At 44.0% G+C, this 17,154-nt stretch overlaps 1 protein-coding gene across 1 annotated transcript in view; it reads left to right on the forward strand.

The window, feature by feature from the left end:
- The window catches only part of LOC139408568 (voltage-dependent N-type calcium channel subunit alpha-1B-like), a 228,510-nt gene that overhangs the window by 180,888 nt on the left and 30,468 nt on the right, over positions 1–17,154 (forward strand). The window contains exons 30-36 of the mRNA XM_071152620.1: positions 4,072–4,168; positions 5,064–5,224; positions 7,410–7,547; positions 8,820–9,021; positions 10,292–10,456; positions 13,446–13,556; positions 16,300–16,389. Of these exons, the coding sequence (XP_071008721.1) occupies positions 4,072–4,168; positions 5,064–5,224; positions 7,410–7,547; positions 8,820–9,021; positions 10,292–10,456; positions 13,446–13,556; positions 16,300–16,389 (964 nt within the window). The remainder of the gene's footprint in view (positions 1–4,071; positions 4,169–5,063; positions 5,225–7,409; positions 7,548–8,819; positions 9,022–10,291; positions 10,457–13,445; positions 13,557–16,299; positions 16,390–17,154) is intronic.

Consider the following 17,154-nt stretch of genomic DNA (forward strand, 5'->3'; position numbering starts at 1 on the left):
CAAATCTACCAAGACCTGGCCGTCCCTCTAAACTTTCAGCTCATACAAGGAGAAGACTGATCAGAGATGCAGCCAAGAGGCCCATGATCACTCTGGATGAACTGCAGAGATCTACAGCTGAGGTGGGAGACTCTGTCCATAGGACAACAATCAGTCGTATATTGCACAAATCTGGCCTTTATGAAAGAGTGGCAAGAAGAAAGCCATTTCTTAAAGATATCCATAAAAAGTGTTGTTTAAAGTTTGCCACAAGCCACCTGGGAGACACACCAAACGTGGAAGAAGGTGCTCTGGTCAGATGAAACCAAAATTGAACTTTTTGGCAACAATGCAAAACGTTATGTTTGGCGTAAAAGCAACACAGCTCATCACCCTGAACACCATCCCCACTGTCAAACATGGTGGTGGCAGCATCATGGTTTGGGCCTGCTTTTCTTCAGCAGGGACAGGGAAGATGGTTAAAATTGATGGGAAGATGGATGAAGCCAAATACAGGACCATTCTGGAAGAAAACCTGATGGAGTCTGCAAAAGACCTGAGACTGGGACGGAGATTTGTCTTCCAACAAGACAATGATCCAAAACATAAAGAAAAATCTACAATGGAATGGTTCAAAAATAAACATATCCAGGTGTTAGAATGGCCAAGTCAAAGTCCAGACCTGAATCCAATCGAGAATCTGTGGAAAGAACTGAAAACTGCTGTTCACAAATGCTCTCCATCCAACCTCACTGAGCTCGAGCTGTTTTGCAAGGAGGAATGGGAAAAAATGTCAGTCTCTCGATGTGCAAAACTGATAGAGACATACCCCAAGCGACTTACAGCTGTAATCGCAGCAAAAGGTGGCTCTACAAAGTATTAACTTAAGGGGGCTGAATAATTTTGCACGCCCAATTTTTCAGTTTTTGATTTGTTAAAAAAGTTTGAAATATCCAATAAATGTCGTTCCACTTCATGATTGTGTCCCACTTGTTGTTGATTCTTCACAAAAAAATACAGTTTTATATCTTTATGTTTGAAGCCTGAAATGTGGCAAAAGGTCGCAAAGTTCAAGGGGGCCGAATACTTTCGCAAGGCACTGTAGATCTGGGACTGCTCTTCCATCTTGGTTGTAACGTAACGAGATGTGGAAAAAGTCAAGGGGTCTGAATACTTTCGGGAATGCACTGTATACTGTAATTATACAAAGTTACAAGCATACTGTGTCATCAGAAAGTCCCAATTTACATACAAACATAATCTTAAATAGTGAAGGCGTTAGCGAGAAGGGCAGATCAGGGAGAGTGAAACGTGTTTCTGGGTTGAGAGAGCAGAAGGTTCGGAATAATGCTCATGTTCTACTGGGAGGCAGATTATTGTAAACAGGAAATGCTGTGCTCTCTCTCTCGGAAAGGGGCAACCAATAAGGCTGTAGTCATGGTGACCGAGGATAACCTCCTCGCATCTGGCTGCTGCAGCTGCACACACAAGTCATATCAGGGCTGATCTGAGCTACTTAATGTGAACACACACACACACATATATTCTTCCTGCCTACAGCTCTTCTGAAAGCTATTGAGGAATGGTTCACTCGCCATCTAGACGTGTTGAGACCCTGGATTGATACGGGCGGGGGTTGACTTACCGGATTGCATGCTAGGGTAACCAGATATTTAGTGCGTGCATGACTGTTGCATGCCAGTGTATTAGACCTAAAGCTCCCATTGGGTAAGAAAAAGTCAACACGCCCATTCTGTGTGGAACCATGCTTCTGTTTTCTCTAGTTATTGAGGTAGTTGTCTCCACTGAATACATCTAGACTAACTCATTATGGGTTCAGTCCTTGAGATGGGTGCACAACACATACTGTATAGCTCCAGTTTACGTGCCAATCTTCCATTGACGGCAGTGTGAGATTTATTCCAAAGTATGAGGTGTGTACTTCAGTTCAGTATGCACCTCAAGTCATGATTTCAAACTGTATAGTGCAGTACATTGCACGGTGCTCCACTGAGAGTGGAAAGGCAGGGTTGCTCTCTCATCCCCTCTAGCAGAATCATGGATGGGTTACAACTTCCTATAGTCAGTTCTTCTTTGGAGCCTCCTAGTCCTCCTCCACTGGCTGTCTGGGCCTTATTTCACACTGAATTTAGGAGCTCCAGCCCCATCTATATTGATGGACAGAGAGGACTGACTGATTTCTGCCTGTGTAAGAGTGGAGATATGCACCCTAGAGAGTTCTCTACAGATGAATATGGAGCCGCAGGCATTATCAACCTGCCGAGGAGCTGTGACACACACACACACACACACGCACACACACACACACACACACACACACACACAGTCTTGTACAACTAACCTTGTGGGGACACACAATTCAGTCCCATTCATAATCATATTTTCCCTAACCCTTATCCTAACCTTAACCCGGAAACCTAACCTTAACTCTAACCCCCCTAGAAATAGCACTTGACCTTGTTGGGACTACTAGACTGCTGGTCCCCACAAGTATTGTTAAACACGTCCACACTAGACATGCTCACACACACACTCATACACACACACTAAAGTATGTAAACTCATAATAAACACACAGAATATATGATGGTGAGAGTATATGGACAGCCACAGTGTGTAAATGTGACTGGTAGATTATTGTATTGACACCACACTGTCCATCTGGCTCCTGAGGACGGTACTGTATATTGTCGCTAACAGGTTCTAAATTATTGTTTTGTAACCCGCCATTGTGGCAAGAACATCAGTGGTTCCTGCAAAGAAGCTCGTCCCTGACTCAGGGCTGGTTTCTTTGTATCTTTTTCTACCACCGTGTATGTCCTTTGTCCTATTATGTGATTGCTCCCTGTATTGCTCTTAAAATATGATTCAATAGCTCTATTGCTCTGTGTAGGTATGTTTCTGTACAATAACCCATCAACTCACATGCATGTACTCTACTAACTCTATTGTACTCTACTAACTCTATTGTACTCTACTAACTCTATTGTACTCTACCGACTCTATTGTACTCTACTAACTCTATTGTACTCTACTAACTCTATTGTACTCTACCGACTCTATTGTACTCTACCGACTCTATTGTACTCTACCAACTCTATTGTACTCTGCTGTACTCTACCAACTCTATTGTACTCTACTGTACAATATTGTACTCTACTGTACTCTACCAACTATATTGTACTCTACCAACTCTATTGTACTCTACCAATTATATTGTACTCTACCAACTCTATTGTACTCTACCAACTCTATTGTACTCTACTGTGCAATATTGTACTCTACTGTACAATATTGTACTCTACTGTACTCTACCAACTCTATCGTACTCTACCAACTCTATCGTACTCTACCAATTATACTGTACTCTACTGTACTCTATTGTACTCTACCAACTCTATTGTACTCTACTAACTCTACTGTACAATATTGTACTCTACTGTACTCTACCAACTCTATTGTACTCTACCAACTCTATCGTACTCTACCAATTCTACTGTACTCTACTGTACTATATTGTATTCTACTGTACTCTACTGTACTCTACTGTACTCTACTAACTGCTGAATATACCTACTAGAACTTGTAACTGCAAGAATGGGGGGTATTTGATTTATACATGTGTGCCTTAAAGAGAGAGAGTTTAATGAATACCGTGTATGCCAAAGGAGGCTGGTGGGAGAAGCTATAGGAGGATGGGCTCATTGTAATGGCTGGAATGGAATGACTGGTATGGTATAAAATATATGGAAACCATATGTTTTACTCCGTTCCATTTATTCCATTACAACAATGAGCCCGTCCTCCTATAGCTCCTCCCACCAGCCTCCTCGTGTGTGTTTGTGTGTGTGTGTGTGTGTGTGTGTGTGTGTGTGTGTGTGTGTGTGTGTGTGTGTGTGTGTGTGTGTGTGTGTGTGTGTGTGTGTGTGTGTGTGTGTGTGTGTGTGTGCGTGTGCGCGCGAGAGACAGGTCAGGAGGTAAGGTAGTGGTGAGAGCCTGTGGGCCACAGCATAATGCCTATTCTCCTTTTGTTTGGTCTATAGTCACTAACTGTGGGCTTGCTCTGTGCAGAGGAACTAAAGGCAAGGACATCAACACCATCAAGTCTCTCAGGGTGCTGCGAGTTCTAAGGCCTCTGAAGACCATCAAACGACTGCCAAAACTCAAGGTAGCTACATCTGTTACCTGTTCGCTCCGCTCTGACACAACAGAAAAGCCACAAGTCAAACAAACACATACGGATGCACTCACGAACGTACACACACACACACACACACACACAGACCTGTGCCTCTGCAACACACACACACAGAAATTGCAGCAGCAGCCAGTGGATGAATAACTCCCAAGTGATTTGTATGAGATATAAACTAATAAATTAATCACATCAGTGGGAGAGAAGAGGAGGATGAGATGTAATGACTTATATCCACAGTGTCTATCTTCATATACCAGTTAATCATCCTCTGCCCGGTGACAAATGGGGAAAAATGCTAATCTGTCTCACTCTTTTCAGGACCCCAGCTCTGATCTTGTCTCACAAGGACTAGACCAAAGTAATTGATGTGTGGAAAGGTAGTTGATCAGACCAAAGATAGCAGCACATCCTGTTGAAGTAATTGATGGGTTGATTGAGATAGATCAGGGTTAGCAGGGAGGTAAGCCCTTCTACTCCCTACCTCTGGTCCAGGGCGTTACATGCTGCTTGCTGAGGCTGAAGGCTCAGTGTCAGCAAGCTGCATGTAACACACGGGACTAGAGCTAATCACTCTCATACACTTAGCTATTTGTACTGAGTGACATGAGTGACATAAAAAATAACTTACTTCAGGGAGCAGCTCTGTGAGTTACTGTCTCATTCATCCCTGCAGATACAGTACATATTAATTGGGAAGATTTCAAAACATGCCATGACAGGTAGACAGTCATTCAAACCACAAATTGATCAACAGAGTGCTGCGTAGAGACTGTGTGCATGTGTCTAGATGGGTGTTCACATGCATGGTAACGTGTTTGAGTGATTGTGTGTACCTCTATTTATTGGTGTGTGTGTCCTCCTCTAGGCCGTGTTTGACTGTGTGGTCAACTCTCTGAAGAACGTGCTCAACATCCTCATTGTCTACATGCTCTTCATGTTCATCTTCGCTGTGATCGCTGTGCAGCTGTTCAAGGGCAAGTTCTTCTACTGTACCGACGAGTCTAAAGGTCTGGAGAAGGACTGCAGGTACAGTACACACTCACACCATTGACACTGACTGGTATTGGATATACCCTTTCAAAAAAAAAACATGACAAAGTCACGAGAGAACAAATCACCTGAAAAATGTGAATACATATTTTTTATATAATATATAGTTGAAGTCAGAAGTTTACATACACTTAGATTGGAGTCATTAAAACTAATTTATCAATGACTCCACAAATGTCTTGTTAACAAACTATAGTTTTGGCAAGTCGGTTAGGACATCTACTTGTGTGCATGACACAAGTACCTTTTCCAACAGTTATTTACAGACAGATTATTTCACTTCTAATTCACTGTATCACAATTCCAGTGGGTCAGAGGTTTACATTCACTAAGTTGACTGTGCCTTTAAACAGCTTGGGAAATCCCAGAAAATGATGTCATGGCTTTAGAAACTTCTGATAGGCTAATTGACATAATTTGAGTCAATTGGAGGTGTACCTGTGGATGTATTTCAAGGCCTACCTTCAAACTCAGTGCTTCTTTGCTTAACATCATGGGAAAATCAAAGAAATCAGCCAAGACTTAAATAAATATTTGTAGACCTCCACAGGTCTGGTTCATCCTTGGGAGCAATTTCCTAACACCTGAAGGTAACAAGTTCATCTGTACACAAGTATAAACACCATGGGACCACGCAACCGTCATACCGCTCAGGAAGAAGACACGTTCTGTCTCCTAGAGATGAACGTACTTTGGTGCAAAAAGTGCAAATCAATCCCAGAACAACAGCAAAGGACCTTGTGAAGATGCTGGAGGAAACAGGTACAAAAGTATCTATATCCACAGCAAAATGAGTCCTATATTGACATAACCTTAAAGGCCACTCAGCAAGGAAGAAGCCACTGTTCCAAAACCACCGTAAAATAGCCAGACTACGGTTTGCAACTGCACATGGGGACAAAGATCATACTTTTTGGAGAAATGTTCTCTGATCTGATGAAACCAAAATAGAACTGTTTGGCCATAATAACCATTGTTATGTTTGGAGGAAAAACGGGGGAGACTTGCAAGCCGAAGAACACCATCCCAACCGTGAGGCACGGGGGTGGCAGCATCATGTTGTGGGGGTGCTTTGCTGCAGGAGGGACTGGTGCACTTCACAAAATAGATGGCATCTTGAGAAGGAAAATTAAGTGGATATGTTGAAGCAACATCTCAAGACGTCAGTCAGGAAGTTAAAGCTTGGTCACAAATGGGTCTTCCAAATGGACAATGATCCCAAGCATACTTCTAAAATTGTGGCAAAATGGTTCAAGGACAAACAAACAACAAAGTCAAGGTATTGGAGTGGCCTTCACAAAACCCTGACCTCAATCCTATAGAACATTTTTGGGCAGAACTGAAAAAGCGTTTCAGAGCAAGGAGGCTTACAACCTGTTACACCAGCTCTGTCATGAGGAATGGGCCAAAATTCACCCAACTTATTGTGGGAAGCTTGTGGATGGCTACGTGACAAGTTTGGCCCAAGTTAAACAATTTAAAGGCAACGCTACCAAATACTAATTGAGTGTATGTAAACTTCTGACCCGCTGGGAATGTGATGAAAGAAATAAAAGTTGAAATAAATCATTCTATCAGCTATTATTCTGACTTTTCACATTCTTAAAATAAAGTGGTGATCCTAACTGACCTAAGATATGGAATTTTTACAAGCATTAAATGTCAAGAATTGTGAAAAACTGAGTTTAAATGTATTTGGCTAAGGTGTACGTAAACTTCTGACTTCAACTGTATATGGATTCGTATGCTTAATTTATAAGTCCATAAATCTATGTAGCAACTAAGGATTGCCCCCTTAAAAGGCAGTGACCATCATACAGCAGAACTGTCTCCATTTGAACATTATCCATTAACCTGCCCCATTTATTCTGTCTACTCTTCCACGAATGTCCCGCAAAATCGTTCCCGTCTCGCATTTGGGCTTTTTAGATGTGGTCGCCTTAATTCCCTCAATGGAACATTGCTACTGCAAAATGTTAACACCATCTTTTCACATGTGAAAATTAGATTTTTGCAGTTAGAGTATTTTTTGTGAATATAGCTTGTGCCAATTTACCTACAAGATAACAATACAATACTGTGCTATTCTCTTTTTCTTTCTTTCTCTCTTTGTCCGTCTCTCTTTCCCCCCCCCCCCCCCTCTCTTTCCAACGTTCATCAGGGGTAAGTTTCTGGACTATGACGGTGATGAAGTGGCGGCCCAGGATCGTGAGTGGAGGAAGTATGAGTTCCATTATGACAATGTGCTGTGGGCCTTCCTCACCCTATTCACCGTCTCCACCGGGGAGGGCTGGCCAATGTGAGTAGCCCACACCAGCCAATCAGCTGTAGAGAGAAGCTCAGGCCAGCCAATTACCTGTAAGGACCTTGTCACATAACTACAGGCTAGCACATCACTGGTAATGAGCTACTCACATAACCACAGACTAGGTAGCCAATCAACTGTGAAGAGAAATACAGGCCAGCCAATCCCCTACATGTGGCCTACTTACATTACTACCGACTAGCCAGTCACTGGCAATGGCCTACACACATAACCACAGGCTGGCCAATTAGCTTCCCAAATAATTCCAGGCAGACTAGAGGGTTCCTATCGGGTCCATTGACCCCTATTGAATGTACACAGTGTCCTCAACAAGACGAGCATCCCATTTGACATCCATTCCAAAGGACAAAGTGCCAATGATGTGGGGGAAATAAATGATCTCGGGTGAGACTAGGTGGGGTGAAATCCAGTGGGAGAGGTGTGTGTGTGTGCGTAATGGCGTGCGTGTGCTGAGGTAATGTTCAGGAGGAGACAGCGCTAGTCAGTATGATGGCCTTCATCATTTGCACTAATTTATGGCATGTAGAACCTGACCAGGGATTCCACAATGTCTTAATTGCTCTCCTCAGCTAGTCAGTCATTCATCTTCTCTCTCTGTCTCTCTCCACATCTCCTTCCTCAGGGAAATCATTACCCCAAGTACAGGGTTTAACAAGGGCTACACAATAAAATGTAAAAGAGCTAACTAGCGTTAGATTGATCTTTCAATCAAAATGGCTCTATTCCCTGTGACTCAGCGAATAGGGCTTGAGAAGGGGTACTACAGCTCTTTTTGGTATTCTCAGAAATTAATATAAAGCAGAATATCTTCAAAACATCAGTGTTTTTAGTTTTATTTACACATTTGCTGCATATCTGTTTTAATCATATTCAAAAAACTCATTTTTTTGTTGTTGTTATGCAACCTGGTAAACATTCATATATTCCCTGCTTCGTAATATTCCCTGCTGTACTCAGTTATGGAAGATGAAAGATGAATATTGGACATATTTTGTTCCAGTAAATGTATTGCTTTTTTCCCCACAGCCTGCTTGTACATCACATATTATTGTGTGGCCTCCCTGCCATGGCTGCCTAGTGGTGTATGTATAGGTTAAAACAATTAAACTAGTTAGGCTTAGATAGTATTAGGATAGTTTCCTCTAGGTACAGATCTAGAATCAGCTTCTCCTACCCGAATCCTTACTTTAACCATTAATGGGACAAATGCAAAACTGACCCTCTGTGTTTACCTGTTTTCTCCAGGGTCCTAAAGCATTCTGTGGATGCCACCTATGAGGATGAGGGTCCCAGCCCAGGCTTCCGTATGGAGACCTCTATCTTCTATGTGGTCTACTTTGTGGTCTTTCCCTTCTTCTTTGTCAACATCTTTGTGGCTTTGATCATCATCACCTTCCAGGAGCAGGGAGACAAGGCCATGTCAGAGTGTAGTCTGGAGAAGAACGAGGTACACAAACACACACAAACAGACACACACACACACACACAAACCTTCCAAGAGCCGGGAGACAAGGCCATGTCAGATTGTAGACTGGAGAAGAATGAGGTACACAAACAAAGACAGACTGACACACACACACACACAAACCTTCCAAGAGCCGGGAGACAAGGCCATGTCAGATTGTAGTCTGGAGAAGAACGAGGTAGACAAACACAGACAGACCGACACACACACACACACACAAACCTTCCAAGAGCCGGGAGACGAGGCCATGTCAGATTGTAGACTGGAGAAGAACGAGGTACACAAACACAGACAGACCGACACACACACACACACAAACCTTCCAAGAGCCGGGAGACAAGGCCATGTCAGATTGTAGTCTGGAGAAGAACGAGGTACACAAACACAGACAGACCGACACACACACACACAAACCTTCCAAGAGCCGGGAGACAAGGCCATGTCAGAGTGTAGACTGGAGAAGAACGAGGTACACAAACACAGACAGACCGACACACACACACACAAACCTTCCAAGAGCCGGGAGACAAGGCCATGTCAGACTGTAGACTGGAGAAGAATGAGGTACAGTATGCTGTCTGAACACACGCTGAACCACAGAGATAGAGAGATACACGCGCGCACAAACACACAAACACAAGCAGAGAGACAAATACACACATACACAGAGAACAGACACACTCTCACCTAGTTGTCTGGCACCCAGTGAAGGTAACTCACTTTTTGTTGACACGTGCACCAACAATTATTAATACAAGGCCAAGTCATTTCTGCCTCTCCTCTGTTGAAACCGTCCCAGTGTTGGATCTCTCAACACTTTTCATAGCACCTGTGGATATATTTCAGTTGATTTCCTGGCTAGCCTGTTGTTTCCCTCAGAAGGCATCAACACAAAAGAACAGCAACCCTCAGGAGAAGCAACCAGCCCAGTGTAGTCCATCCAGCTGTATCTTCATTTCCTACATCACTGAGGTTCACTCTACAGTATGTCCCAAATGGCACCCTATTCCCTTTTATGGCGCGCTATCGGACGTTAGTTCAGCCTTTGATCTTTTTCATTTGATTGTACATTGGTCCTTTTATATGTTGATAATCGGTGTTTGAACTATATCGGATATGATTAGGGGGATGAGTGAGTGAGTTTCACAAACTCTCACCTCATTTCTCTCCCTCTTTCTCTCCCTTCCCTCCCTCCCTCCCTCCCTCCCTCCCTCCCTCCCTCCCTCCCTCCCTCCCTCCCCCTCCAACACAGAGAGCTTGTATCGACTTTGCCATCAACGCCAAGCCTCTGACGCGCTACATGCCAGCAAACAAGCAGTCGTTCCAGTATAAGATGTGGCAGTTTGTGGTGTCGCCGCCCTTTGAGTACTCCATCATGACCATGATCGCACTCAACACTGTGGTGCTGATGATGAAGGTCAGTGATGCTTCCCACACACCATCGGCAATGTGTCCATTGTAGAAACAATGGTCCCGTTCCAGGCTGTATACATTATAGACGCATGCCAGATCTCAGAATGCCTGGATAACTGTACACATCAAATGATATTGCAATTGGATGCCCCTCTGCACAGTCAATAATGTGGCACACAACCATTGGTTGATGCAATTGTATTGTCTGCTATGAAGTCAGCCTGCAACGCAACCTATAACTGGATATAAGCATTGCAAGTTTCCCTTGATCACTGAGGCAGGGTCAGAGCATTTGTCATAACTCTAATGAATGATTTGGGGGTTGGGAAATCTGATCGTAGATCTGTTATAAGGGGAATTTCTACCTTGAGTGGGATAACTTTGGGACAGGGTTTTGGCACAGGTAATCAGTTTAATTTGGATGGATACATTGAACGTATCCGTTGTTGATGTTTAAGCAGCCTCTCTGTTGCTTTAACCACATGGTTGATCCATTTGGCTTATCTCCAGGTATTGACCTTTACAGGTCTGTCAGACTGAGGGATAGGGCTGTTGCGGTGTCTGTATTACCACCATACTGGCAGCCATGAGTCATGACCACAGTAAAAATCCACAGACTACCAGGCCATCAGGGCCTAATGGCCTGGTAGTCAGGGCTCTATCGTCTCTCCATCAGGTCCTAATGGCCTGGTAGTCAGGGCTCTGTCGTTTCTCCATCAGGTCCTAATGGCCTGGTAGTCAGGGCTCTATCATTTCTCCATCAGGTCTTAATGGCCTGGTAGTCAAGGCTCTATCGTTTCTCCATCAGGTCCTAATGGCCTGGTAGTCAGGGCTCTGTCGTTTCTCCATCAGGTCCTAATGGCCTCAGGGCTCTATCGTTTCTCCATCAGGTCCTAATGGCCTGGTAGTCAGGGCTCTGTCGTTTCTCCATCAGGTCCTAATGGCCTGGTAGTCAGGGCTCTATCGTTTCTCCATCAGGTCTTAATGGCCTGGTAGTCAAGGCTCTATCGTTTCTCCATCAGGTCCTAATGGCCTGGTAGTCAGGGCTCTGTCGTTTCTCCATCAGGTCCTAATGGCCTGGTAGTCAGGGCTCTATCGTTTCTCCATCAGGTCCTAATGGCCTGGTAGTCAGGGCTCTGTCGTTTCTCCATCAGGTCCTAATGGCCTGGTAGTCAGGGCTCTATCGTTTCTCCATCAGGTCTTAATGGCCTGGTAGTCAGGGCTCTGTCGTTTCTCCATCAGGTCCTAATGGCCTGGTAGTCAGGCTCTATCGTTTCTCCATCAGGTCCTAATGGCCTGGTAGTCAGGGCTCTGTCGTTTCTCCATCAGGTCCTAATGGCCTGGTAGTCAGGGCTCTGTCGTCAGGTCCTAATGGCCTGGTAGTCAGGGCTCTGTTGTCTCTCCATCAGGTCCTAATGGCCTGGTAGTCAGGGCTCTGTTGTCTCTCCATCAGGTCCTAATGGCCTGGTAGTCAGGGCTCTGTTGTCTCTCCATCAGGTCCTAATGGCCTGGTAGTCAGGGCTCTGTCGTTTCTCCATCAGGTCCTAATGGCCTGGTAGTCAGGGCTCTGTTGTCTCTCCATCAGGTCCTAATGGCCTGGTAGTCAGGGCTCTGTTGTCTCTCTATCAGGTCCTAATGGCCTGGTAGTCAGGGCTCTATCGTTTCTCCATCAGGTCCTAATGGCCTGGTAGTCAGGGCTCTGTCGTTTCTCCATCAGGTCCTAATGGCCTGGTAGTCAGGGCTCTGTCATTTCTCCATCAGGTCCTAATGGCCTGGTAGTCAGGGCTCTGTTGTCTCTCTATCAGGTCCTAATGGCCTGGTAGTCAGGGCTCTATCGTTTCTCCATCAGGTCCTAATGGCCTGGTAGTCAGGGCTCTGTCGTTTCTCCATCAGGTCCTAATGGCCTGGTAGTCAGGGCTCTGTTGTCTCTCTAACCATTCTGATGTCAATGGAAATGCAATGGAAAATCACAAACCCTTTTCATCACAACAGTGTAGTGCTTTTAAAACTCACCTCACTGTGATGATCAATTTGAAGAAAGAAGTTCAACAGCAGGTTGCGACTGAGTGTAAAACATGGTTGTTGTGGATGTTGTTTCAAAGCCTAACACAACGAAATGGACAACGCTTTCTAAGGTGATGATTCATTCAAACACCCGTACACATATAAGAGCTTATGCATAGGCTTATGATGAGAGAACAGCTGTACAGCCTGAGACAAGGAACAGACTCCGCATTAATAGCCTATAGTCACATCATGCAGCCCATATATGTTTTGATTTAGAACACATTCTATGGTTTGTATCATTCAAAACTAAAATGGCCAAATAACTCTAAATAACTCTTTTTCAAATGATCACTTTTGCGCACAACTTCATTTTTCCCGGAATGGGAAAGATATCCTTTCTATTTTATTCTGCTAAGTTCAATGATATTCTTCTTACTATAAAATCACGTAATATAAAATAATGGCACAGGACTTATAAACATATCTTGTCACATAACAGCCAGATAACGTATAGTAGGCCAACTCATAATCTGTTCTTCTGAAATACATTTTCTTCAGATAATGTTTCTTTAGACCTGATTCAAATAAATCATGGATTTATTGTGGTGTATGTTCAATTGATTTATTATACTTTTTAAAATGTAGATGTTCCAAAGGCGCACATCAGTGGCTTGTATGCAGCTGGTATGCGTGGAGGCCTGGAGATACTAAATGTGTTTGTTAATTACAGGTCAATTAATTAGGGACGGGGTGTTTTACACACACACACACACACACACAGACAGACAGACAGACAGACAGACAGACAGACAGACAGACAGACGAAAAAAAGAGGGAAAGGATAACTTTAACAAGTATTACAATGGTCTGTCAGTCTGACATTGGAAATGGACATGCCGATTATCATTTCCTCATGTTCAGTGGGAATGAATGTTGACCTCTGACATCTTCCCGACCTTTGCCTGACTTCTGACCTCTGCCTTCAGTTTCACGGTGCTCCGGAGCTGTATGAGGCCATGCTGAAGCACCTGAACATTGTGTTCACAGCTCTCTTCACACTAGAGTGCATCCTCAAGATCATCGCTTTCGGACCACTGGTGAGCCTCCATCTCCCCATACATTACAGCACATGGTCACTATCTATCTAAGCATTTAGGACTAATTTTGGAATCACTCAAGTTGTTTTTTTGGGGAAAATACAGTTGAAGTCAGAAGTTTACATACACTTAGGTTGGAGTCATTAAAACTTGTTTTTCAACCACTCCACAAATTTCTTGTTAACAAACTATAGTTTTGGCAAGTCGGTTAGGAAATCTACTGTACCTTTTCCAACAATTGTTTACAGACAGATTATTTCACTTCTAATTCACTGTATCACAATTCCAGTGGGTCAGAAGTTTACAAACAGTAAGTTGACTGTGTCTTTAAACAGCTTGGGAAATTCCAGAAAATGATGTCATGGCTTTATAATCTGAGTCAATTGGAGGTGTACCTGTGGATGTATTTCAAGGTCTACCTTCAAACTCAGTGCCTCTTTGCTTGACATCATGGGAAAATCTAAAGAAATCAGCCAAGACCTCAGAAAATAATTGAAGACCTCCACAAGTCTGGTTCATCCTTGGGAGCAATTTCCAAACACCTGAAGGTACCACGCTCATATGTACAAACAATAGTACGCAAGTATAAACACCATGGGACGACGCAGCCGTCATACTGCTCAGGAAGGAGACGCGTTCTGTCTCCTAGAGATGAATGTACGTTGGTGCGAAAAGTGTTAAATCAATCCCAGAACAACAGCAAAGGACCTTGTGAAGATGCTGGAGGAAACGGGTACAAATGTATCTATATCCACAGTAAAACGAGTCCTATATCGACAACCTGAAAGGCCGCTCATCAAGGAAGGGTAGCCTAGTGGTTAGAGCGTTGGACTAGTAACCGGAAGGTTGCAAGTTCAAATCCCCGCGCTGACATGGTACAAATCTGTCGTTCTGCCCCTGAACAGGCAGTTGTTCCCAGCCACTGTTCCTAGGCCGTCATTGAAAATAAGAATTTGTTCTTAACTGACTTGCCTAGTTAAATAAAGATTTTTTTTAAATAATAAAAGCCACGGCTCCAAAAACCCCAAAAAATCCAGACTACGGTTTGCATCTGCACATGGGACAAAGACCGTACCTTTTGGAGAAATGTCCTCTGGTCTGATGAAAAAAAATATAACTGTTTGGCCATATTGACCATCGTTATGTTTGGAGGAAAAAGGGGGAGGCTTGCAAGTCGAAGAAAAAAACCAACCCAACCGTCTAGCACGGGGGTGGCAGCATCATGTTGTGTGGGTGCGTTGCTGCAGGAGGTACTGGTGCACTTCACAAAATAGATGGCATCTTGAGGGAGGAAAATTATGTGGACATATTGAAGCAACATCTCAAGACGTCAGTCAGGAAGTTAAAGCTTGTTTGCAAATGGCTCTTCCAAATGGACAATGACCACAAGCATACTTCTAAAGTTGTGGCAAAATGGCTTAAGGACAACAAAGACAAGGTATTGGAGTGGCCATCACAAAGCCTTGATCTCAATCCTATAGAAAATTTGTGAGAGGAACTGAAAAAGCATATGCGAGCAAGGAGGCCTACTAACCTGACTCAGTTCCACCAGCTCTGTCAGGAGGAATGGGCCAAAATACTCCCAACTTATTGTGGGAAGCTTGAGGAAGGCTACCTGAATTGTTTGACCCAAGTTAAACAATTTAATGCCAATGCTAACAAATAGTAATTGAGTGTATGTAAACTTCTGACCCATTGGAAATGTGATGAAAGAAATAAAAGTTGAAATCAATCCTTCTCTCTACTATTATTCTGGCATTTCACATTCTTAAAATAAAGTGGTGATCCTAACTGACCTAAGACAGGGAATTTTTTTCTCTGATTAAATGTTAGAAATTGCTAAAAACTGAGTTTAAATGTATTTGGCTAATGTGTATGTAAACTTCCGACTTCAACTGTAGATGACTGTGTACCAGGGTGGGGAAGAGAGACAGAGAAACTGAGGCAGAGATAGAGAAAGTGGGATATCAGGACAGAGACTGATAAAGAGCCTTTGTGAAAACATTGGAAGGTTAATGGATGTCCAGGGGTAGTTTGGATGAGGGTAGGATGACAAGCCTTCAGCAAGAGCCACCGGGGAGGCGAGGTGTGTGTTGGGGATGATACAACAGCTTAAGTTGAGGGGATGAGGGTGGGAAGGTAAAGCAGTGGGATTGAGGGATGGAGGGAGGAATACATCTCCCAGGCAGCGCCGGGCCACCTGGCCCCTCTGCGCGGCTCTTCATCTCCAGATTCATTCACAGTTCATCCCCAGGCTCATTTGTCAAATGGCTTTTTTCACACGCCAATTACCTCCACCTGTTCAGCACTTAGCCCAGATGGATGGGCCTCTCGCTCTCTCTCGCACTCGCTCTCTCTCTGGGCGCCTATGTAGTTTTAAATTGCTATGCTCCCCAGGAGGAGAGTATGCTCACTGCCATGCCACCTGACAGATTCACCTGTCTGTCTTAGGTCTATTCCGCTGTTTAGAGTCTCTGAGTGTGTGTGTGTGTCTGGGAGTGAGTGACACTCTGTAGGCTATATATTGGATGGCCTTTGAATGAAACTCAAAGCAACTCATTAAAAGCTGCCTCATTTGAGGAGCTTAGAAGACATGCTCTGTAGAGTGTGGCCTGAGGAAAGCATTTAAAGTGCAAGGGTTTGGTACCAATCACAATAAAACCTCTATCCCTCTCCCTCCCCCTCTCTCACCCGCTCTCCCTCTATTTCTCTCTTTTTCTTCCTCTCTCTTTCTCTGTTGCAGAATTACTTGAAGGCAGCTTGGAACGTGTTTGACTTTGTGACAGTATTGGGGAGTATCACAGACATCTTGGTCACAGAGATTAAGGTAAGTGCTGCTTCAGTACAGTGTGCCCATACAACTTATTTTATGGCAAATAAAAAAAAGAAATGTCCTCTCACTGTTAACTGCATTTATTTTCAGCAAACTTAACATGTGTAAATATGTGTATGAACACAACAAGATTCAACAACTGAGACATAAACTGAACAAGTTCCACAGACATGTGACTAACAGAAACTGAACAAAGGGGGGGTCAAAATCAAAAGTAACAGTCAGTATCTGGTGTGGCCACCAGCTGCATTAAGTACTGCAGTGCATCTCCTCCTCATGGACTGCACCAGATTTGCCAGTTCTTGCTCTGAGATGTTACCCCACTCTTCCACTAAGGCACCTGGGGGGAATGGCCCTAGCCCTCACCCTCTAATCCAACAGGTCCCAGACTTGCTCAATGGGATTGAGATCCGGGCTCTTCGCTGGCCATGGCAGAACACTGACATTCCTGTCTTGCAGGAAACCATGCACAGAACGAGCAGTATGGCTGGTGGCATTATCATGCTGAAGGGTCATGTCAGGATGAGCCTAAAGGAAGGGTACTACATGAGGGAGGAGGATGTCTTCTCTGTAACGCACAGCGTTGAGATTGCCTGCAATGACAACAAGCTCAGTCCGATGATGCTGTGACACACCAACCCAGACCATGACGGACCCTCCACCTCCAAATCGATCCCTCTCCAGAGTACAGGCCTCGGTGTAACGCTTATTCCTTGGACGATAAACGTGAATACGGCGATCACCACTGGTGAGACAAAACCGCGA

The sequence above is a fragment of the Oncorhynchus clarkii genome, chromosome 5 (genome assembly GCF_045791955.1).
Source record: "Oncorhynchus clarkii lewisi isolate Uvic-CL-2024 chromosome 5, UVic_Ocla_1.0, whole genome shotgun sequence".
NCBI classification, from domain to species: Eukaryota; Metazoa; Chordata; class Actinopteri; order Salmoniformes; family Salmonidae; genus Oncorhynchus; species Oncorhynchus clarkii.